At 48.2% G+C, this 23,331-nt stretch overlaps 2 protein-coding genes across 14 annotated transcripts in view; one reads left to right on the top strand and one right to left on the bottom strand.

Moving 5' to 3' along the window:
- The window catches only part of PHF21A (PHD finger protein 21A), a 158,293-nt gene extending 145,753 nt beyond the window's left edge, over positions 1 to 12,540 (top strand). For all 10 annotated transcript variants that reach the window (XM_068161484.1, XM_068161487.1, XM_068161483.1 and 7 more), the window contains 4 exons: positions 5,343 to 5,498; positions 7,077 to 7,152; positions 7,485 to 7,588; positions 10,228 to 12,540. In XM_068161484.1, coding sequence (XP_068017585.1) covers positions 5,343 to 5,498; positions 7,077 to 7,152; positions 7,485 to 7,588; positions 10,228 to 10,482 — 591 coding nt within the window. In that variant the 3' untranslated portion in view covers positions 10,483 to 12,540. The remainder of the gene's footprint in view (positions 1 to 5,342; positions 5,499 to 7,076; positions 7,153 to 7,484; positions 7,589 to 10,227) is intronic.
- An 8,765-nt stretch (positions 12,541 to 21,305) lies between these two features.
- LARGE2 (LARGE xylosyl- and glucuronyltransferase 2) overlaps positions 21,306 to 23,331 on the bottom strand; it is a 30,078-nt gene continuing 28,052 nt past the window's right edge. For all 4 annotated transcript variants that reach the window (XM_068161474.1, XM_068161476.1, XM_068161477.1 and 1 more), the window contains 2 exons: positions 23,025 to 23,220; positions 21,306 to 22,918 (listed from right to left, as the gene is read on the bottom strand). In XM_068161474.1, the coding sequence (XP_068017575.1) occupies positions 22,721 to 22,918; positions 23,025 to 23,220 (394 nt within the window). In that variant the 3' untranslated portion in view covers positions 21,306 to 22,720. The remainder of the gene's footprint in view (positions 22,919 to 23,024; positions 23,221 to 23,331) is intronic.

Below are 23,331 nucleotides of genomic sequence, written 5' to 3'. Positions count from 1 at the left end.
TTTTATCCCAAAATTCCATTCAATGCCTATTGACTTTCACTTGGGCTAATCCTTTTCAGAGGTGTTTGGCATTGAATTCCATCTAAAGTAAAATCCACATAAAAGTAAGAAACAACATTTCAAAGTGCTCATTTTTTGTTTTCTTTTAATTGATTGTTAACCAAAAGTTGAACAGTGAGCCCTTGAGAGACAGCAACATGTTGGCAAGGCAGTACATTATGAGATCTGTTCTTCTGTCATTACATGTTTTAGTTCTTACTTGCTCATCACAAAGAGAGGACTGGCTTCTCATTGCCCTCCTGAGCTGGTTAATATGTTCTTACAAAAGTGCTGAGTAAGCTTGGGGTGGGGTGTTTTTTGTGATTTGGTTTTCCCCATTTCTACATTTGGCATGGTTCTTCCTTTTCCCATCTGAGTTTTGAGAACTTAGCAATACTTGTGAAAAAACCTTTAGCATCCTTGGCTGGAGAAGTGCCATATAATGCTGGGGAAGTACTGTGTGTTTAAAATACCAACAGTACCAGCCATGCTGGAGGTGAAGGCAAAGAGGAAAATCAAGTCTTTGGAGCTTGCAAGTTTAAATACATAAAGTTTGTGTATTTTTCTATATATGTGTGTGTGGGTGTACATATGTGTGTGTGTGTAACACACACACCCAGACCCACATAGAATCAATAAGGTTGGAAGAGACCTCAAAGATCATCAAGTCCAACCTGTCACCCAGCACCTCACGACTACTGAACCATGGCACCAAGTGCCACGTCCAATCCCCACCTCCAGGGATGGTGACTCCACCACCTCCCTGGGCAGCCCATTCCAATGGCCAATCACTCCCTCTATGAAGAATTTCTTCCTAACATCCAGTTTAAACCTCCCCTGGCACAGCTTGAGACTGTGTCCTCTTGTTCTGGTGCTGTTGCCTGGGAGAAGAGCCCAACCCCCACCTGGCTACAACCTCCCTTCAGGTAGTTGTAGATAGCAATAAGGTCTCCCCTGAGCCTCCTCTTCTTCAGGCTAAGCAACCCCAGCTCCCTCAGCCTCTCCTCACAGGGCTGTGCTCAAGGCGTCTCCCCAGCCTCGTTGCCCTTCTCTGGACTCATTAACGAGTCTCAATGTCCTTCTTAAACTGAGGGGCCCAGAACTGGACACAGGACTCAAGGTGTGGCCTAACCAGTGCTGAGTCCAGGGGCACAATGACCTCCCTGCTCCTGCTGGCCACACTATTTCTAATGCAGGTCAGGATGCCATTGGCCCTCTTGGCCGCCTGAGCACACTGCTGGCTCATGTTCAGACAGCTGTCAACCAGTACCCCCAGGTCCCTTTCTGTCTGGCTGCTCTCCAGCCACTATGACCCCAGCCTGTAGCACTGCATGGGGTTGTTGCGGCCAAAGTGCAGCACCTGGCACTTGGACTTGTCGAATGTCATCATGTTGGACTCTGCCCATCTGTCCAGCCTGTCAAGATCCCTCTAGAGAGCCCTTCTACCCTCTGGCAGATCAACACCTGCTCCCATCTTGGTGTCATCTGCAAATTTCCTGATGATGGACTCAATCCCCTCATCCAGATCATGTATAAAGATATTGAACAGGATGGGGCCCAGCACTGATCCCTGGGGCACACCACTGGTGACTGGCCACCAGCTGGATGTGGCACCATTCACCACCACTCTCTGGGCTCGGCCCTCCAGCCAGTTCCTAACCCAGCACATTCAGTACACTATACACTGAAATGCTCATGCCATGGTTTGTCTGGTGCCATCACTGGAAAGAACTGTCCTGCCTGTCAGCAGCAGTCTTTTCTCATCTCTTAAAGGCCTCCTGTGTTGTTCTAGCACAGCTATATCTGAGGACACGTTGTGATCTGCATAATGGAACTGGTGTAGCTTAAAACTGTTAATCTTAGCCAAGCTCATGCCCTAATCCAGTTAATTTTATAGACACACATGTTCTTGTGCCAGGCTCATGCAGGGGGCAGAAATGAGTGTCTGGGCATTCAGAGCAGGCAGGATCACTTCTTTTGGTAGTGAAGCCAGTCCATGTCATGTTGAAGAGGATCTACACTGCCAGCAGATGATGTGAATATAGAAAGGCCTCTTTATTCTAGATAGGGCAGAAAATGATGTCTGCAGTTACAGCCTCCAGCATTTGGGCACTTGAAAACAGGGCATGCCTTAGTAACAGGCTGTTGCAGAAGTCTCAGTTAAAACTGTTGAGCAGTTCCTCAAACAGATGTAGAAGAAAACTGCAGTTTTGCCAGTATTTAAAATATTTTGTCATTAATTTGCTGCGATCTGAGTCCTGTAGGCTTTAGAACAGGAATTTGGTATTTAGCACTTGAGTAATCTTTGCCTTCAGCCAGCCTCTGAAAACTGCGAATCAGACCCATGTGCTTGACATAAGGCACCGTGGTCCAGAACAGCCTTCTTGCCTTTCTCCTGATGTGGCATTTTCTGTGTGACAGGGATACATTTTGAAGGGAGGATGAAGCAAGATGGGATTAGTGGAAAGGATGGCAGGGTAGAAAGCAGGAATAGAAGCTGGAAAAAAGACAGCAATGCAGCAGGTAGTACTGAGTGAAGCTTTCCCCCCCCATCGTCTTTTCTGTCTCTCTTCATGTTTTCCCTGTGTGGCAATTGGCTGTGAACCACTGTGGATATTGTGCATGTGTGGTGTTGTCTCAGCTCACTCAACCACACTGCTCACTGCCCAGGTGTGTCACTTCAGGTTTTGAAGCATTCAGTTAATTTAGAAGATTCTGAGTCTACATTTCTAAATGTCTCTCCTTCTAGAAGCAACTGCTTGTGTCTCCTGTGTAGGTCTCTTTCTGCAGGGTATTAGACAAAGCAGGTTTGGTTTTCAACAACACACCAGTAAATGTGCATCTGAGCCAGTTACCAGCTGCCATGGGTGCAGTCTGTGGCAACTAAGGCACCTTGACACAGTCATTCTTTAGAAGGAGAATTTTCCTCTGAAATCTGAGAATTTCCTCTTAAATTCTTCCTTAGGTGGCAGAGGATTTTGGTATAGTTTATGTGACATCTTCTGCCTGCATTCTTTTCCTTGTACACACAGAATACATGAGAGAAGAAAAGAAGTTCTTCCCAGTCTGGTTCCATAGATCACTTCACAAGAGGCATGAAATGTCATTTATTTAATTCTTCCTTTAACACTGAACAACTCTTTGGTGTTAAAGAATGAAGCAATGCCATAACCCAGCTCTCCATGATCCCTGGCAGTTACAGAACCAAACCATGGCACTGAAAATTCGCTAAAAACTGAGCCTTTACAAAACATGACATCAGTGCTAACCTTGGGAATTAAGAGAAGAATAGCCTTGCCTTCAAAGAAAGGCCTCATCAGCAATAAAGCTGGGAACTAGAAACCTGAGCAGATTGCCTGTGTGTCATTCTTCTAATACGTTTAATATTTTATCCATGGTAGAGATTAGCACCATTTTTCTTGCCTGGCAACTTAATGTTGTGCACAGCCAAATCTGCTATCCCTCCACATTGACAGAACTTCTTCAGGCAGGTGAAAAGACTGGATGGGTCAACCTCTTCCTACACGAAACCTTGCACGCGTTGGTACTTCATACAGGGCAAGTGTGTGCACGCAGTTTCACTCAATGCAGACGTGCTGAGGTTGTGATCTCTCAGATCTTGGGGGGGTGTGTGTGAAACTTCAACCAAAGTCAGTGGAAAGTAAGTGTGTGTTTGTGCCAGTTTGAAGGCAGATCCTCTCTTGCCTCCCACCGGGGCAGAAAAGAAATGAGACTCAGACAAATGGATTGCAGAAGTAATGGAAAGTTTAAATGGAAAAGCAGTGAGTGCTTTACAGAAGCTACAAGCATAGTGACCAAAAGGATCCCAAAGCACACAGAGTCCCTTACATCATACCTAGAAGCCTCTCAGCATTTCCCTTCTCCCTACCTAAGGGTATACCTCTTTCTTCACCCCCTCCACTCTTAGGCTAATCTCAGCTGGCCAGATCAGAGATTGCCCTTCCCCCTTTTCCTCCTGGCATTAGGCCTAGCCAGGCCTAAGAGGCCTTGAGATAACTCCCCTTGCATTACCAGATAGGGAGCCTCTCCCATGGGAGCAGTGAGGGAAAAAAGAGGAAGTGTGAGACCTTGCTGATAGATTTATAGGGAGCAGGACATTATGGGTATGAAATACACAGCTTCCTGTGTCCACCCACTGGGCTGGACACCTGGGGCACCAGAGGTGCACCCCGTGTGGCAGCAGCAAGCGGCACCCAGCCCAAGCTGCCGCAGTGTTTTAGACTCTAGGTGAGGTCTTGAATACGTCAAGTGATTCTATGATGTTGCCAGGACAGCAGCCCACAGGCATGAGAGGAGAGGGCTGGGGGGCCCTTCTCCTCTGTGGATGCTGAGACATCTTGCTTTCATGACTCCTTGTTCAACTGTCTGGAAAACAAAGAAAAACAAATAGAAACACTGCTCTAAGCATGGGATGGGAGAAACAGGAGGAAAGAGAGAGAGAGAAGAAAAAGTAACAAATATAAGACCTACCTTTCTGGGAAGCTAATGGCTGTAGAAAAAAATCCTCTCATATGGTAAAGCAATAGTAACAAAGCCTAGGTTGGGTTTTTTGTTTTTTTTGAGAGACACTGCCAGTAATTTTTTTTTCATCTTTTTTTTTCCTCTTAAAAATCCCTTAGTTAGAAAATCTCATTTGGTGTTCATTCATCCTGGCTCTCAGCCTATGTTAGTGATGAACCATAAAGGACTCTCAAGAACAAGAAAATTTTGAGTCATAGCTTTCCCGGTGCAACTAAGTGTAGTAGGGAGAATTGTCTCAGAAGATAATTCATCCTGCTCTTTCTCATTTACAAGCACAACACCTTTTCCTTCCAGTTTCATTTTTAAAGGTGACCTAAATATTTGACAGTGTTCTTTTAAGTCACTCACATGGGTTTTTTTTACGTGCTATTACTGGCAAGAGACAGCCTCATCAGCATTCCTGAGGGGGAGTTGTGTTTACATCCAGAAATGAGAAGGGTTAAGAAAGTGAGTAGCTCATCACTTTAGGCAGGGTGAAGCAGGGATCTTAAAGAAGGCAGGCTCGGGGGGTAGTGGTGGTGAAGAGAAGCTGTGGTGACAAGTGTTTGCTGTAACATTCTGCTTTAGGAGGGCAGATGTTCCGGATGTCCTGCCTGGTTTTCCTGTCTCACAACCCAAAAAGGGCTTGACCGTTTGGAATCCCCTTAGAAATAGTTTGTGCTGTAAACTTCCCTGACAAGGAAGATGTAGATGTCAAAGGTCAAAGTTCACTGTTTGCTTTTTCTCTCTCTCACCCACACCCGTTCCCCTCCACTGTATAGGGTGACATCCACGAGGACTTCTGCAGCGTGTGCAGGAAAAGCGGGCAGCTGCTGATGTGTGACACATGTTCACGTGTTTATCACCTGGACTGTCTGGACCCACCTCTGAAAACCATTCCCAAGGGCATGTGGATCTGTCCCAAATGTCAAGACCAGGTATTGTTTGGCAAGCAGAGTTATATACAATGCACCACGAGGGCTTTTCACTGTTAAAGAAAATAACCAGATCACAAGGCTTGCTTTTCAGATCAAAACAGCCTGACACTGAGCAAATCTGTTTGATCTGTAGTTAGGGGTGTGTGAATTTGATGGAATTAGTGCTGCTGGAATGCATGCCAGGGCAAAACTGTTAGGGGTCTGGCTCCCAGATTTGGGGTCTTTATTTGTGACCTTTGTGTTTCCCCTCTTTTTCTGGGCAAGCTTTCGGGAAAGGTTCTGTGTGACCCATAGAAATGTTGCTGCTCATCTTAAGCTTGTTGTTTCTTCAGAAGTTATTCGTATATTCTTCTGGACAGATAAATGAAACATTTGCACAAGCTTACCTCAGTAGAGAGAGCAGATAGAAGCCTCTGTTTGCTCATACAAATCAAATCATTGTCTCCAACGATCTCTTTAATAATACCATCCCACATCAGTATAATGAGGGCAGAGGAAGAGTTTGGTGGTTTGTCCTTCCAGATCCCTCTCTGAAAGAACACAACTGGGCAGATGATGAGTTAATGGTTTGCTTATAATTGCACTGAGATTACAAGACAAAGAAGTAAACTGTGATGTCCCTAACCTTTCTGTGGAACTCCAGGAGTTGCATGGAATTGCTGATGATCAGCAGCCTGGAGCTGTTAGCATTCTGTGTTATGTAGCATATTGCTTGGTTGGCTACATGACCTTTGCTTAGCCAGATGGTAGCAGCATAAGCAAACAGCCTGATGTACTGTGGGGCTCTTCAGAAGAATGAGCATGCAAAACTGAAGTGACTTGGTCCATCATTACAAGAGAGGAGGGAGTGTTACCACTTCACTGTTTGTGCTTTTGCCTACTCTCACCTTACCCTTCCTCTTGGTGTTTCTGTGCTAGCTTCCCACAAAATTAGGCTGGGGAAGATCGTGAGTGATTTCCCTGTCTTCTTAGACCCACCTTGGATTCACTTAGCAAAAATTCCTGTCTTTCCTCTCAAAGTTTGGTAAGAAGGATCTAAAAGACATCAATGGTGCTTACCCTTATAAAGAGGCTTTGACTGCTCCATCAAGATGATTCTGATGAGAAGGGGGGATAGGAGAGTTTCCTGTTTTACTAGCAAAGAAGTGTGATGTTTCAGTGTATGGTGTGGAGTCTGCTCTGTGTCATGAAAACTTTTCTCCCAGAACAACTAAGGTCAGCAGTTTGTCTGAACCACAAAATAATGTTTATGTCTCCTGGCAAGTTTGCATTCAGATATATTATCCTTTCATTCCTCTTTTAAGTTGTTCAGTTTCATTAGCAGACTTTATTTGTGACTATGGAGGGAATTTGAGGAAATGCTGACATCTGTAAGAAGCAGGTCTGCTTTGTGGGAGCCACAATGCCGTTGTGAATAATTCCCTCTGTTAAATCTCAGAACAGGCCTCTGAAGCTCCATGTTAACAGGGCTGAGGCTAATCACAGCCATAAAAGAAAATCTTCACTCTTTTTCTCCTTTTTTTCTTTCTTTGGAGGTAGATTTTGCACCAGCTAAATCTCTAAACACTTTTCTTTCAGATGCTAAAGAAGGAAGAAGCAATCCCATGGCCAGGAACTTTAGCAATTGTTCATTCATATATTGCATATAAAGCAGGTAGGAACATGGAGAACACCACGTTTGGTTCACCTTTAATAATGGAAGGGGTTATTTTGGGAATGAGATAGAAGGGTACTGCCTTTACAAAAAGAGAATAAAAGGGAGGAATCTTATTCACTAGTGAAGTGAAAATAGCAGTCTAAAGTTTTGTTGAGGTGTCTGTGATGCTTATGTATGTAGGTGAAATTTTGGGGGGTGATGTAAGCGCACAAGTTGTTAAACGGACTTGAAACACAGTTCCCCTCTTCATGTGAAGCAATTTAGAGCCTCTTTCTACTGTTGTGACAGGAACATTTTAGATACTTCTGATTAATGCTTTCTTTTTGCAGCAAAAGAAGAGGAAAAACAGAAACTACTTAAATGGAGTTCGGATTTAAAACAGGAAAGAGAACAACTAGAGCAGAAGGTCAAACAACTCAGCAATTCCATAACGGTGAGTATTGCCCTCCCAAATGCCTCTGCCTCTGCACCTGTGTCCTGGTGCCAGAATGCAGAGAGAAAACCAGGGTGGCTTCATGTACAGGACTGTCTTCCACTGAATTTAGTGAAGATTGAGTGAGCGCATTCCTTTGCTTTTAGGGCTTTGGGGAGCAGGAATGTAAGCACAGGCAACATTGAGTCACATCCACATGAACCATGCTGACCATATATTGCAGATGTATAATCTCAGCAGGTGAAAAACATGACCCAAAGCATTGTTATCTGTAGGAAGTAGATTGTCTAGCTCCCCAGTGGCTCACTTGGTTAAGAAGGTTTGGCCTCTGTGTCTTGCTGTGTTTTGCAGACCTTGCTAACACAAAAGTAACCATTTACTCCTGACTGACTCTCAGACTCTTGACATGTTGCCAGGGCAGTCAGCAGCTGGACACAGTGCACGCCACTGCATAGTAGTAATTAGACAGTGCTGTAGCTCTCCCCTGTAGTTTATTGCAGTAATCAGAGCATCTGTATTAATTTGCCCTCTCTTCTCATTTTAATATTCAAATCATAGTCTTGAGTTTCTGGTGTAAAGTTTGAGCCCCTCTGCATAGTCAGTATCACAGAATGAGAAACACTGAGTGTGGCAGCATCTGTAAGGCTGCATACAGTTGTGCAGACTTTTCTGTTTAAATACAGAGTCACCTTCCTGCCTCCCTGCCTGTCTTTACCCATTAGAACAAGTAAGTGTCCCACCTTTATAGACCCCTAAAAGCCACCAATACAAATCAAATGACTGTGAGCAAACAGGTGTTGAGAGGTGCTGGCTAGCAGTTCTGGAGGCTGTCCATCTTCTGGTTAGCAGTAGCTGGGCATAACCTGAGCAGCACTAACACTGAGTTTCAGTGGTGTACCCAGGCAGATGCAAGCCCTTAACGTGAGGGTTTGACAGTAGCTAAGGAGAATGGTTTGGTTTATATGGTCAAGTCATTGTTTTGAGTTCCATTGGAGCTGTCCAAGAAAGACATAGTAGATGTAAATGTTTTGGTGCTTTTATGAGCACAGACATGAGCTGTGTGTGAAAACAGTAATGTTGAAATCAACAGTGACTGGAGAGCAGCGTGGATAAAAGGTTTAAAAAATGTAGGAAGGTTGCCACCTTTATTAAGAGCCTGAATATTCCAGACACAGCTACCATCTCCTCCTTTCTGAGAGTTCCATGTATAGACAGAAGCAGCTTTTCACCCTTGAAACATCATTTGTGGGCCTGTTTCTTTCCCTGACTCTCAGCTGATGAGCTTGCTAGGTTGCTGCCTCTTCGAAGAGAAAAGTGGCCACAAAGTCAGGTTTTCAAGTGAAGAAAGAAGGGCTGCCGTTCCTTCTCAAGTGCCCTTTTATTTGCTGAGAGGAGGAAGTGATGATGTTCCTGCTCGGATGTGTGAAAGCAAAGGCTGTATCACATTAGAGGTGTGTGCACATGATGCCAGCAGTCACCTGCAGTGGGATGCCTGAGTTTGCAGATCTGAGCTAGAGACATTTCAGCAGTGCAATACCAACAGATAAAAATAAGAACAACATAGACTTGGAAGTTTCCCTTTAAAAAGAACACAAGGATGGAGCTGTCTGTGTTCATTTGCAAAAGAAAGGGGGCTGTACCAGGTGACAGCCACATCCGGGCAATTACATTTCTCAGCCTGCAAATAGGGATTCACCTGTGAACACAGCCCTGAGACTTTTCTTCTGCTGGCTGCAGACTTTTCTGGGCACTTGCATTTAGATCCCTGAACGTCATAGTCCATTTGGAGCCCTCAATACAGGAAGGACAAGGACCTGCCAGAGGAGGCAAACAGCACCAGAACAAGAGGACACAGTCTCAAGCTGCACCAGGGGAGGTTTAGGCTGCATGTTAGGAAGAAGTTCTTCATAAAGAGAGAGAATGGCCATTGGAATGTGCTGCCAAGGGAGGTGGTGGAGTCACCATCACTGGAGGTGTTTAGGAAGAGACTGGATGGGGTGCTTGGTGCCATGGGTTTAGTTGATTAGATGGTGTTGGATGATAGGTTGGACTCGGTGATCTCAAAGGTCTCTTCCAACCTGGTCTGGTCTATTCCATTCCATTCCATTCCATTCCATTCCATTCCATTCCATTCCATTCCATTCCATTCCATTCCATTCCATTCCATTCCATTCCATTCCATTCCATTCCATTCTATAATGTTCAAGGGGCTGGAATACCTCTGCTGTAAAGACAGGCTGAGGGAGCTGGGGTTGTTCAGCCTGGAGAAGGCTCCGGGCAGCCTTCCAGTACCTGAAGGGGGCCTACAAGAAGGACTGTTTACAAAGGCTTACAAAGGCCTGCAGTGATAGGACAAGTGGCAATGATTTCAAACTGGGGAAGAGTAGATTTAAATTGCGTGTTAGGAACAAGCTCTTTACCATGAGAGAGGTAAAGGAAAAACCAGGAAAGTGGTTGAGGCCCCAGCCCTGGTGATACTCAAGGTGAGGCTCAACAGGGCTCTGGGCAACCTGATCAAGTCAAGGATGTCCCTGCTGACTGCTAGATGACCTTTAGAGGTCCCTTCCAACCCAAACCATTCTATGATTCTCTTTCCTTCACAAGCTTGAACTGACTCCTGCTTTTCTGTTCTGCTGCAGAAATGCATGGAAATGAAGAACACCAACCTTGCAAAACAGAAGGAGATGCACAGCTCCTTGGAGAAGGTAAAACAGCTGATCCGCCTCATCCAGGGCATCGACCTTTCAAAACCCATAAACTCTGAGGTCAATTCAGTAGCCATCTCCAACGGCATGGACTCCACTAACAATACTAATGCTGCCACCTCCACCTTAGCCCCCTCCCCTTCCCAGAGCTGCATGGTGAACTGTAACAAGGGCGATGAGACTAAATAACACCGCGGAGTTCCGCCGGAGCCAGGGGAGGTGGCGGCGAGGAGGAAGAGCAAAATAACGAAAACTCTAGAAAAGCAAAACCGGATTTCTTCTGGAAAGTGCAGAATTCTTTAGTTCTTTGGTTCCAGAGAGAGCGCGAAGATGCTTGTGCCAGGCGGCACCGGAGTTTGCCAATTGATCCTTCTTATTCTGTGTGTACATGCGAAGTTTGGATCATGTTACATGAATAGTGCCAGCTGGGGGTTCTTTGCCAGCACCATGCCAAGTGAAATAATATATTTACTCTCTCTATATTTTACACCAGTGTGTGCCTGCAGCAGCCTCCACAGCCACTCTAGGTTTGTTTTATTTTTTTTTGGTTCGGGGTGAGGAGCAGGGACGAGGGAGGAGAGCAGGTTTCAAATCCTTATTTGCAGAACAGTTTTGTTTAGCTAGGGGAAAACAACAAAAAAAAAAAAGCAAAAAAAAAAAAAAGACAAAAAAAAAAGACACACACACACAAAAAGAAAAAGACAACAGACAAAACAAAACACACACACACACAAAAAAAATACCCCACCCCAACCCCAAGTCCAAAGAGCCTGTGGGCTTTTCCTGTTTCTAAACTCTCAGTACTTTTAAACCAAAAAGAAAAAGCCCCAAACGCAACCCCCCCACACACACACACCCCCAAAACGCAACACACACATCGAAACCCCCAACCAGACATACAGATTATCAGCTCCCAGTGCCCAGCAGGGGACAAGTCTTACCCAACAAGCAGTATTTACTATTGTTTAGACAAGGAGATGTACAAAAGGAAAGGAGATGGACTTTTTCACGGAGTAACCAGCACATGCACAGGCTGAGGAGCTACCGTCCCAACAGCTGTGGCTTCATCCTGTTTGTTCACCTTAAACAGCAGACATGCTTTGCAGAATGGGTTTGGGTCCTCACACTCATCCAGGAAAAACAAAATAATAATAATGAAATATATATATATATAAATAAATATATATATATACACACACACCTATGTTGGGAATGGGAAACTAGAGGGCCAGAATCCCACCAGGGCCAGCTTGGAGCATTGGACCGGAGGCGTCCTGAGAGAGGGGGGAGAAAAACAAAGTGCGCGTCGATTACTTGAACACGAGATTCCAACCAACCCTTTTCTATATTTATAAACAACAAAGGGTCTCCTGAACAAAAGTAGCACACGACCCAGATGTGTGAACTGAACAGAGAAATGTCCTTTTGCTTTCACCGCTTCCTTTCTCTTCTTCCTTTTTTCTTTTTCTTTTTCATTTTATTGGTAACAAGAACTAAATATGGAATAGAGAAAAAGATAAAACACAACAAAAAAAAGCTGTTTTTCAGGCTGACAGTCTAATTAAAGAGGTAGGTGGGACCTTGCATGGTATAGATTAGAAGTACTAGTGTCAGTGAGATCCAGTGAGTCTTTGTGAGTCCTTGTGTCATCGTTTTGGGCACCGTTTTTTTATGCAAGGGCGAAAATCTTTGTATCTGGGGGAAAAAAAGGAAAAAAAAAAAACAAAACAAAAACAAAAAAACGGGGAAAGAAAAAAAATAAAAGGGGAAAAAAAAGAAAAGAAAAGAAAAACAAAACTTTTTTTAAAATTAAAAAGGAAAATAATAATAATAAAAAACAACAAAAAAAACCACAAAAAAAACCACAAAAACCAAGATATTGAGGTCTTCCTAGTGTTACTTATTAAAAGACAAAAAAAAAATAAGATCAAGGTAAGAAAACGTTGTAAAAAAAAACAAAAACAAAAAACACACAAAAAAAAACCACAAAAAAAAAACACAAAAGAAAAGGAAAAAAAAAAATAATAATAATTACAAAAGTGCTATTTGTTTCCTAAACAAGTGATTTCTATTAAAAAGGTGTCAGAACTGGAGAAAACGCTGTGTACTTAGAATTTTTTAACACAGACTTTGCTTATTTATGATGCCATTCTGCTGTGTTTTGTGTTTTAAACCCCGCCCCCCTCTCCCCGTCCCGTCCCCACCCACCCCGCACCCCCCCTCCCCCGCCCGACGGGACAGTTTCCATAGGTTACGCCATCCGCGTTAACCGCCTGAGCTCTGAGGAGAAGCAGATCCTGGCAGTGCTGGATCGCAGCCCGCCCCGAGGCGCTGCCAGGCTTGTCTCTGCCGTTGCCATGTCTCTCCCGTCCTTGCCTGTGTTTGTCACCCGGAGGAAAGCAGTTGGCAGCGTGCTGGTTGCAGGCTTTTAGAGCTTTGTGGTGCAGGCTGATGAGAGCTTGAGAATGACAGCCAGTGAGTTGGTTGGGCTGAGATTGTCTCCTCTTACATCCTCTTGTTTAAGTTCATCTCTTACATATACTCTTTTCATGCTAGAGAGCCAAGCTTGCCTTGCTGCCTGTTATTTTGGGGTCTGTCTCAGTTTGGAGCGCTGATTCTGGTCACTTCAGGCTTGTGTCCCAGAGCTGCCTAGTTTCACTAGTGCTTGCAAGCATTTGGGCATTTCCACTGGAAGCGCAGAGAAAACTCCCTGTACTTCCAGCGGGAGCAGAGTTGAGCCTCTACAGGCACGGTGCAAGGCAGAGTCCCTGGTGTGGTGCCCTTGAGAGCATGTGTTGGGTGGTGAGGCAGACCTGCTCAGCTCTTTGTAGAGGAAGATAGAGAAGTTTGGGATTGCAAAGATGCATTTCTGAGCGAGAAGTGAACACTCCAGACACTGCCTCGCCCCAGAGTCTCTTTGCTGCACAGCCAAGTGTGCTTCTGTGGGATTCTTGGGGATGTTTTCTTCCCTCTCCTATATGTTGCCCTTCTGCCCTTTAAGAACTTTTATTCCTTCTGTAGGAGTGTGCACTATTTTCAGCTCTGAGCTCAGGAACGGTAGCCTGAGTTCTCACATTTGTCTGCAGTCGGGAAAGTGGCTCTTAAGTGCACTCCTCAGCTGAACCTGTGATAACCTCAACTCTGCCTTTTGATATTTGAGTTCTGTTCTGGAACTAGGAGAGCTGGAAGGATAGGTAGGGAGATAGCTGGGCAGACGACATCAAAAGTGCTCTAACTCAAACTGTCCTTACATCAACCCGGTACTAGTAGCAGGGGCCATAACCATAGGGCAGCACTGGGCCAGCAACCCATAGCATTTAAACAAAGGGCTGTGTATTTCAAGGTGTGAAGGGAGGAAACAAGCTGAACATAAGCCTTCTTTCTTTAGAGTATGAACCAGCAGCTGACAGCCTGTTTCTCAGGAGCAACTGCCCTTTTGGCCAGGTGGCCACTTGGGTGACATCACCTTCTGAAGCACTGATACATTCCTGGTGAGAGAGTCTCTAGAGATGGGTGTGCTGAGTCTTCATGGTTCTAGCATTCTATTTCTGATGTTACCTTCTGAGCTCTCTTGGAAGCACTGCACTATCTGGAGGTAGCACCCTGCGCCTGAAGACTCGATCATCCTCCTGTTTTCCTTGGCAGTTCAGGAGGGGAGAGAAGGGGAGGGAGGTTCACTGGTAGTTGTACTTGAATGTGAGCGCAGTTAACCAGCCAGGAGATGTTAAGCCAGCTGCTGCTGCTTCTCCCAGGCATCCACAATCTGAGTAGATGACTACAGACTTTTCATGTCCCTGTGGTTGCAGCCTTTGTGTGCCAGACTGTGAAAGGCCAACTTGAGTTAATCATTACCTGGCAGGAAAAGATCTTAACTGAGACTTTCTGGTGCTGCTGGGTAGTTTTCTCTCTCTCACTCGCTGATCCTGCTTGGGTGCGTTCCCTCCTGGCTCTGCAGCAGTGTCGGGTCAGTAGGCAAGGAGCATTCCCAAGGCCACACTCACACTAGCAATGCTGCTGCTACACAGACACAAGTACATGGGGGTTACATCTGCCCAGTTAGCAATAAGAGGCTGGAGGGGGAATCAGCATTTGCTGAATATGGGGGGAAATGGGACTGGTTTTCTTTTAGCTGCTTTAAGAGGTTCCCATCAAAGGGGGAGAAATTGAAACTCTTTGACAGCTGAAAGACCAAGTGCATCTTCTGGGTTTGGATTGGTTTGGGGGTTTTTCTCAGGTAATATTTGAGATTGTATTTCAACTTCTGCTCTTTGGGAAGTGTCATAATGACTGGCATTCTGCATTTCCAAACCACCCATCAAGCTATTAACTAATTCTTATGTCATTGCTTCTCATTAGTGGGAAACAAGTGTCTTTTAAATCTCTGTTGTAATGGAGGAGATGAGACCAGAGAGGAAGTTCCTATCAGAGATGGTCCTGGCTCTCAGCCCAGTGCTAAGGGCTTTAAGAAGTCACCCCACTTCTTTGCTCAGAAACAGCATAAGCTTTGCAGAAGCAGGGTTTTTTTCCCCCCTTCTCCTTGCAATCTGTTGTTCTTTAAACAGCTGGAAAGGTGTGCATGTATGACCTGGCCAGAAGACTCAGCATTCTCGTTATCTGTGCGTGGAGCCAGCAGTGGTTGTAGTGCTGTAGAGAGCACAGTGAGCTCCTAGGGGTGAGTAGCCGGTAGAGCGAGCAGTGTGGCTGATTCTTTGAGGACATCATTAGCCAGGAGTTGCCAGGTTGTTAGGATGCACTAATGGTTTGCAGGAGCAAAACAAGGACTTTGCTCTTTGTTGCAAGCAAGTTCCTGCCGGAGGGGCTATGAATTAAAAGCTGCTCACCTGGCAGTTAAAGGGGTGATAATTTTATGGGCAGATCTGTTGACTTTGTTACTGGTAGGAAAAACCATAGTGTGTTTTGTCCTTCCTAGCTGCCCAGGCTTAAGAAAGCAAATCTGTATTCCAGCTGTCTAAAAATGTGAACCCCAATTCTGACCTCCTTGGCTTCAAATCATCTTCTTCCCTGTACTGTTGCAGAGGCAGCCCTGAAAAGCAGCATGATCAGCATTCAGGGCAACCCAGAGCGAAGCCTCCCTCTTAGCCTCACCGTGCTCTGGCAGCCCACAATCCAAGGCAGTAAACTCTGCAGTGTCCTTCCCATGTGGGTGCAGTGGAATATATTTGTGACTTTGCAGTGCACATGTTTCCCTTCCTTTTTTTATTCTCCCCAGCTGGGTTGCACCCTGCCCTCTTGGCTTCTGAAGCACTAATGGTGAATACATGGGTTTTTTTTCAATGGTTTTAACATATCATATTCAGATGTCAAACCAAAATTCACTCTTTCACTGAGGGCCTCTCCCAGTTTGCTGCTCAGATAACCACTGAAATACCAATATTACACTTCCCTGTGGACCGTGCCCCTCTGGGCAGAACTTCTTGTGTCTTCTCACAACTGTTTTGACCCTTCTTCACCTCCACTTGTCCTCTTTTGGGATTCTGAAGATCCAGAGCAAGTTCAACCTTGCTGGGTTACTGCTGAGAGTTTTCTGACGAGGATGTAGAAGAGGCGTCAGGAACCTGGAGAAAGAGGAAGATGTTTTGTGGTGCAGCTAACTCATTTGGCGCTTAGGCTTGCCTGGCCAACAAAAACTACCTCAGCAAAGGCCATTCTCAAGCACTCTGTGGATTCTGTAGTTCCTGGCATTCAGAAAGCAAAAGCTCTCCAAAGAACCCTTGCAACAAGCCAGCAAGACCCTGGGCTCTGAGGGCTTGCGAGTGAGCCTCGCAGTGACACGCTGTTGGCACCTTGATTTCAGTGGGCAGCCCTGAGCCAGGGAATGCCCTAAAAAATCAGGTGGGATCAGGAAAACACAAAGAGCTGCAGACATCCTGTCTCCAGGTTATTGCTGTCTTACTGGGATCCTTCTTTAAGCCTCAGTCCTGTTTGTAACACCTACAGAATGGAATGTAATACTTGAAAACAAAAAAGACTCTTTATCCTTTAGCTCCCATTGCCCCCATGTTTATATCTTTTTTTTTTTTTCCCCCTTTATTTTCTTTTTTGTTTCCCTTTTTTTTTTCCCTCTCTTTTTTTTCCCCTTTCTTTATTTTTTTTGTCTGGGACAAGAACTTTCTGCATCGTTGTGTCTTGTATAGGCTGAGCACATAGTTGAAACTTGCCAATAAAGACAATTATTTATACCGTGCACTGATAAGCTTGGTAATTACAGACCCCCATGGAAAAAGACAAACCCCTCCCCTAGAGGTGAGCTTGCAGCGTGGGCTTGGTTCAGAAAAACCAAGGCCTTGCCTGCCTGAGGAGGCTCTGTCTGTATCCCCTCTCAGTGCTACTGAAATAGGTACCCGAGTAGTGAATGGAGAAGAGGTTCGCTGAGGGCATGGGTGCTGTGCAAATCCCTGTGCTGTGCAAGTCCCTGGAGTGAATCGCCTTGGCAACAGCCAGGCCAGGGCTCCTCATCTCCCTGGGCTCCTGAGGTGGGTGCTGCAGAGCCAAGGGAAAAGGCAGAAGCCTCTTGTGAGAACCTAGAGCAGGGAGAAAGGGCTGGAGGCAGGGGAAAAGAAGAGAGGAAGCAAGAGGAGCAAAGGAGATGAAAATTGCGTGGGGTAAAGTGGAGCAGAGAGAAGAACTGGAAAGAGATGAGAAGGGGAGAAAGGGAGGGTAGGGAAAATCCAGGAGTGAAATAAGGCTCCATTGTGAGGAGACAGGTGTTGCTACAGTTTCAGGATGTGAAAGCTCAGTGGAAAGGCGAGAACAACAAAACAGCTCTTTCTCCTGCCTCAGTTTCTGATGTGGCTTGGCCTGTTTTCTGCAAGGACCAAGTACAGTGAGAGACAAGAGCTGCTCAGCTGCAGATGGGGGTGGAAGCAGGCACTACGAAGTCATCCTTAGCTCTGCTTCTGCTGCAGAGTGACCCCATCCTGATGAGAGTCTGATTTGACTTCTGTTGCTACAGTGTGGGATAAGGCAGATCAAGCAGCCCTTAAGGCAGCCACAGCCTGCTTTAATCTGGACCTTAGTGATTAAAAGTTTCTTGCACAGAAATAAGCCTGAAGCTAGCCCTGCCAGTGTGGTTTGCACCTTCCTAATTCTAGTGTCACCATCAACATAGTGTCAGTTTCCAGAGGGTCCCAATGAGTGAAGGAGATGCTGCCAGGCAGGACCTGTGATTTGAATACTTCTCTCAGCCATTTCTTGGAGTATCTGTGCAAGATTCCTGCAGTCTGGGCTGTCACTTCTGACAGCTCTGTGCCAAAACCCCTCTGTGCAGCAATGCCTCCCTGTTTTCTTAGGATCTGGTTCCTTCAGGGGTACATGCAAAGGGGCACTTCACCAGTGCAGCTAGTCAGGGGCATGTGGTAGGTTTGATGGAGCCCTTGAGGAGCTGATTAAGTAGCAGCCCACGGGGCACTCTCCTGGGAGAAAAACTGTCCCAGCACTCGCGTGTCAGCAGGGAGTACGTGCTGTGTCTGGTCTTCTTCACTCTGGTATCCAAGCAGGTGTCAAATGCTCTGGAGAAACTCATCCCAGTCCCATCTAGGAAGGAAGAAGTACTTAAGGGCATGTTTACTATGAGGAGTGCCTGGGGAACTCAAATGCCTTTTAAGCTTGGCTCTGTCTGTCCTGAGTGGAGAGGTGGCATGGAAAGGCCGCAGCAGCAAGCAGTGTTGCTCTGCTGGTGCTCAGCAGAGTTCTACCACCTGGGGAATTGGCATTTTTTCCCTCAATTTCCTCTGGCAGATGCAGACCTCAGCCAATTCCTGCACCTTTGTGCTCTGCTGCCTTTTACCTGTGCCGACCGGAGAGAAGTGGAGGATTGTTGCTTCTGAGCCTTGAGAAAGCCCTTTGCTTAGTGAGCAGCCAGCGTGGCCTTGGGGATGTAGCTGAGGTGGGTAAGGGAGGCAGTGGCTTAAGCAGGTGGCATGGGCCAGCTCCTGGGGCTGTGTTCAGTGGCCACCCTTGATTTTGGATTCCTGGAGCTGAGGGTTGAGAGTGCAGCAGCACTGGGCTGTGCATGTGCAAGCACAGGCAGGGGCTCCCCTCATCCAGATCTTGGCCTCTCAAGTGGGGCATGCCAAAATTGAGGGGAGGAGGGCACTTATTTAAAAACAAAACAAATCCCTCCATGCCTTGCATCCCTCTCCCTAAAGCGGGTCCTGGCAGTTCTGACAGTGCCAGAGCTGGTTTTCAGGGGCTGCAGGCACTGAGAGGGGAGGTTCAGCTGTGCTCCGTGCTGGGTGCGGCAGGAGGCTGCCTGTTTCTGCTTGTTCTGGGCTGAGGTGCAAGGTCTGAGCATGGTCTCCTGTTTCTCTAATGATCACTGGCATCAACCATCTAGAGTCAGGAGTAGCATCTTGCCTGTCAGCTCCCATTCCAGAAGCTGTGTTGTCTCTGAGTCAGTCCTGATGTCATGTGTGACAGGCAGCCAAGACCCTCCTTAAAGAGGAGTTTGGTTACTGCATAAGCCCCTGAGCTTTGGCAGCTTCCCAGCAGCTCTGTGCAAGCAGATCCAACAGGCAGCTGTGTCCCCTGGGCTGCTCCGCTCCAGTTACAGCTGCAGGGCCCCCACAAACACCCTCTTCCACTGACAGAGGTGTCTTGCCTGCCTCTCCTACAGCCACGGGAGCAAAGCATGGGTTGCAAACTCCACTAAGCAGAGATGAACCTGTTCAGGCTCCTGCAGAGAAAAGAAACACTTTTGCTGCAACGAGAGCAGTGGAACCTGTGGTGCAGGGAAGTGGTGGTGAGCTGCTGCTTGCCTGGGAGCTCTGGTGCAGCAGTGAGGTGGCTTCCATGTTCTGTCTTTTGGGGGCTTTCTGGCTCTAATCTGCAAGCATCCAAGGTGTTGTCAGCCGCTGAGGGCAGGCAGGCTGTGAAGGCCCTGCTGGTACAGAGAACAGACTCAGGCCTCGATCATGGCCTGGCATTCCTGCGATGGTGGTGGCACCATCTCAGCAGACTTGCTGGTACCCACCCCTGCTACATGCCATGCTTCATCCCATCCTCCCACCCCCACAGTGGTTTACCAGAAACCAAGCTGTACAGCAGGACTCCTGCCTTGGGGGCCAACCAGGCGCTGACTCTGAAGTGTGCCGAGGCTGAGCCCCGGTTCTCCCCCAGCTCACCCAACTTCTCCAGCTGCTTTTGGTGAACAGCCTCCAGTTCTGGTGGTGCAGCCCTGGCCCTGCTGCAGGCCTGGAGCTGCAAGAGGACGGTGGCAGCTTCTCTCCTGGCCAGTCTTCCACAAGGAGAAGGCATGGCTCTGCCCTTCATGAGCTGGTGGCACCTGTGTTGCCCTTCTCCCCACCAGTCTCCCACCCTTGCAGGCCCTGGTGTAAAATGCCCTTTCTGACTGGCACTGCTCTGTTGTCACAGACTCACCTCCTGAGAACAGCAACTCAGGGGCTGGTTTGGTGTGGGGCTTTTTTTAATATATCTCTATTTTTTTTAGGCTGATACTCATAGTGATTTGCAGTCTCTCTGCTGCCTTCCAGTCCCTTGTGATTTCAGTTTTGGTACAAATGTGTTTAGATTTTAGCAAATTAAAGTTGGGGGGGGGAGGGAGGGAGGAAGGGAGGGGAGAAGGAGGTTACAGAGCATCTGATCAATTTGTATTTATTTATTTTAACATTTTACTAAATAAAACACAGTAAAATCTCTTGGCTCCTTAACTGTATGTACCAGGTGGGGACAGCAAGTCCCCCAGGCACAGGGGTTGTCATGGTGCCTGCAGAAAGCTCCCAGCCCAGGAGGGGTTTCTGGTTGAGGCTTGCTTTCTTGGCAGGGAGATAGGCTGCTGCCTCAGCAGAAATGAATTGTAGCTCTGGAGGGGGCTGTGCTCAGTCAAGAAAACCTTCAAGCTCTGAGTGGTTGCCTCCAGCTGATGCTGCCCGGCAGAGGGCACACGGAGACCAAAACTGAGCTGGGTTTACACCAGCTGCCTAAGCCCCAGTAGGCACATTTTGGGCTAAGGACTGGCTAGGCTGGGAAGGATTAACCTGACAGTGATTGGCACAGAGTCCTCCTGCTATAGGCACAGCAGTAGCCCTTCCCAAAAGACTGTAGAGCCAGTATTTCTGGAGCCACATAGCTATCAAGGAAAGATCCAAAAGGGGCCTGCTCGCTGCAGGCAGTGCTCCACTGCCCTGTCTCTAGCCAGAAGCAGGCTGAGCTGCTGTCTAGAGCTGATCTAATCCTGTCTCATTGCTTGGTGCAGCAGCAGAGCCCTATCAGAGCACTTTGGCTGCATTAAACAAAGGCTGGCTGCCAGGGCCTGGTTGGGTGGAGCTGCATCTGGCTTCATGGTCATTACCAATGTCTTCCCAAGTCTTTCCCAAATAAAGCCTCAACAACTCACTGCTGGCAAACCTCCCTCCTCCTCTGTCCCTGCAAGGTTGGCAACTCCTGTGGCCTGAGAGCCAATTTTTATTCCCAGCAGTCTTGTAAACCCGAGGCCCTTCAGTGGAGGAGCCCTGGTCAGTCCCACTGCCTGCATCATGGCCAGAGCTGGGTGCCTGTCCTCCTCAGTGGGCAAAGGGATGGTCCTGCAGGCCACAGCACCACCAGAAATAGAAATCTCATCCCTTCTACCCCATCCCAACCTGTGAAGCCCCAGGCTCCATTTAAAGGATGCTGCCCAGCTGCCAGCCCCACTGCACCGCTGGGAGACAGCAGACTCAATCCCAGCGCAGTCAGTGACCACCAGCCGTTTCAGAGCTGGCAGGGGCCTGGCACACCTGCCACTTGCTGACATGGGCATTTCTTCTCCCTGCTATTGGTCTCTGCTCCCCAGGCCTCCCCCTGTGCCAGCCAGAAGGGAAAAAGCTCCAGCTGTGCCAGGTGGAGCCAGCCCAGGGAGGCTTTTTCCCCAGCTAAGGCTCAGGCCAGCCTGCACTGCTCCTGCTGCCTTCCCTCCAGGGGACAGCTGCAGGCACACAGGGGGGGAAAAAAACCCATAATTAGGAATAATAATCAGGCAGTTCTAAACAAGGAGGTGAAAAAGAATAAAAAAGCTTTAATTTAAAAATTAAATTAAACAGAGAGAATAAGCAAGAGGTGCCTGTGCCCTCTCCATACCCCACGTTCGTATGGCTCCTGCCAGCCACCCCCACCATGGACGGAATCCTCCCAGCAGCACAGAGATGGCACTGGCAGCCCAGAGCAAGGCTAAGGAGAGGACAGCAGAGACTGCAGCAGCAACTGGCCTGGAGAGCCTCCAGGGCCATCAGCAAAATCATCCAGGAGGAAGAAAGGATTTAATACAAGAATAAAAAGAGCAAAACCCCAACACAACCCCCCCGCCCAGCCCCCAGCCACCCCACTCAGGCAACCCTCAGGAGAAAAGTATTCAATAATTTAAACAGCGTGAGGAAAGCAAAGCATCCTCTGTGCTCCAGTGTGTGACAGCAGTGGGAGAGTGCCTGGCCAAGCTGCTCCCAGCACAGGGATCCTGCCACAGTGCTCTGCTGCAGCCTTGTCCAGCGTCAGCCACATCCCTGATTGTCGGTGGCAACGTCTGCGCCGCCAAAGAGCTGGGGAGGAGCAGGGTGGTCCCTGTTGGGGATCTCTCGAAGCAGCTGCCGGCCCATGAAGCTGCTGTTGTGGCCATCCCTGCAGGGCACTGCCAGCCCCAGGACAGGACCTGGCACCTGAGCTTCCAGCTGAGAGGTGCAGGCCTGTCCTGGGAGCCCACTGCTGGGGACATCAAACAGCCTATCCTACTCTGGAAGCTCTGGGTGACACCCACACTAGTACTAGGCCAACCCCACTCAAGACTGCATCCATATGGATGGGGCCTAACAATATTTTTCCCTGTTACCTAGCCAGCCTTGACCCAGCCTTCAACCATGTTCTCCCCAGCTCCTGGTACTTCCCAGCCCCACCTCCCAGGGTGCTGGGAGACTTTCTCTGAGTCTGCTTCCCAAAAGATGCAAAAGGATGCTCTGCATCCTCATCTCTCACTCACCAAAGCTCTGGAGAGGTGTGTGCAGGACTGGGACCTGAGACCACAGAGCAGAGGCACAGCAGGGTAAGGTACAGCTGCCAGGCTCTTGGTGAGGTGAGATAATGAAGGCTAAGGATCTACAGCTGCTAAAACAGGGGAGGGAGGAGACCCATTCCCCTGGCCCCTGGCACGGGGAGGCTCCCCTGTAACACAGAAACGCTGCTACTGCTCAAAAAAACCCCTTGGCCACAGCGCAGCAGCTTGACCTGCAGGCACTGCCGTTCTTGCAGCTGGCATCTTCCACCTTACGTAGAGGCATCCGTCCCTTCGCTGTGCCGGAGAAACTCTGCCGCCAGCTGCGTTCCCTTGGGCCAGGCTGCAGCAGGGAGCCAGGGCAGGAGAGAGGCCCTGTGCCCTCCCTTCTCCACCGTCCCGCTAGCGCCCCACAGCCTCTGTCCCCAGGCGTCACAGGCTCCTGTCGGCGGTGAGGTATTTGAGGGCGGCAGCGCCGTAGCGCCGCGACAGGTCCTGGTGGAACTCCTCGCGCAGGGTCTGCAGGCAGCCGCGGTACCCTGCGCTCAGGCGGAACTTGGAGATGTCGAAGCTGGGGGCGTGGGGCATGTGGATCATGAAGGCGTTGGGCAGGACCAGCAGCTCGTACTCCTGGGGGCAAAGCAGCAGCCTTTACTGTCAGCCCTGGCCAGCCGGTGCCAACCCAGCCCAGACCCCCCCTCGCCACAGCACCCAGCACCTCCGAGGTGCTGCCCACCTGCGCATCCAGCTCCATGATGTGGGACACCTTGTTCCAGCCGAAGCCCACAAACCTCTGGTCGTACTTGGGGCAGTCTCGCCTCACTACAACGTAAGGCTCGAAGTCTGGCTGCCAGGCCACGCGGTATGGCACGGTGGCCGTCCGCCACTTGGCGTAGTCGGTTGGGGCATGGCCTTTTGGCCACACGTGGTACCTAGAGGGAGAGATGGGCAGGAGAGACTGAGGAGAGCTGGCAGTTCCCTGGGACAGAGGACGCAGGTGATCCTCTGGGCCAGCTGCCCCACAGCCCCAAGGTACAAAACTG

This window comes from Melanerpes formicivorus, unplaced genomic scaffold (assembly GCF_026170545.1).
Source record: "Melanerpes formicivorus ecotype bairdi unplaced genomic scaffold, bMelFor1.0.p_v2 SCAF_58, whole genome shotgun sequence".
Taxonomy (NCBI): domain Eukaryota; kingdom Metazoa; phylum Chordata; class Aves; order Piciformes; family Picidae; genus Melanerpes; species Melanerpes formicivorus.
The sequence above is the reverse complement of the archived record's forward strand: the minus strand, read 5'-3'. Positions and strand labels throughout refer to the sequence as shown.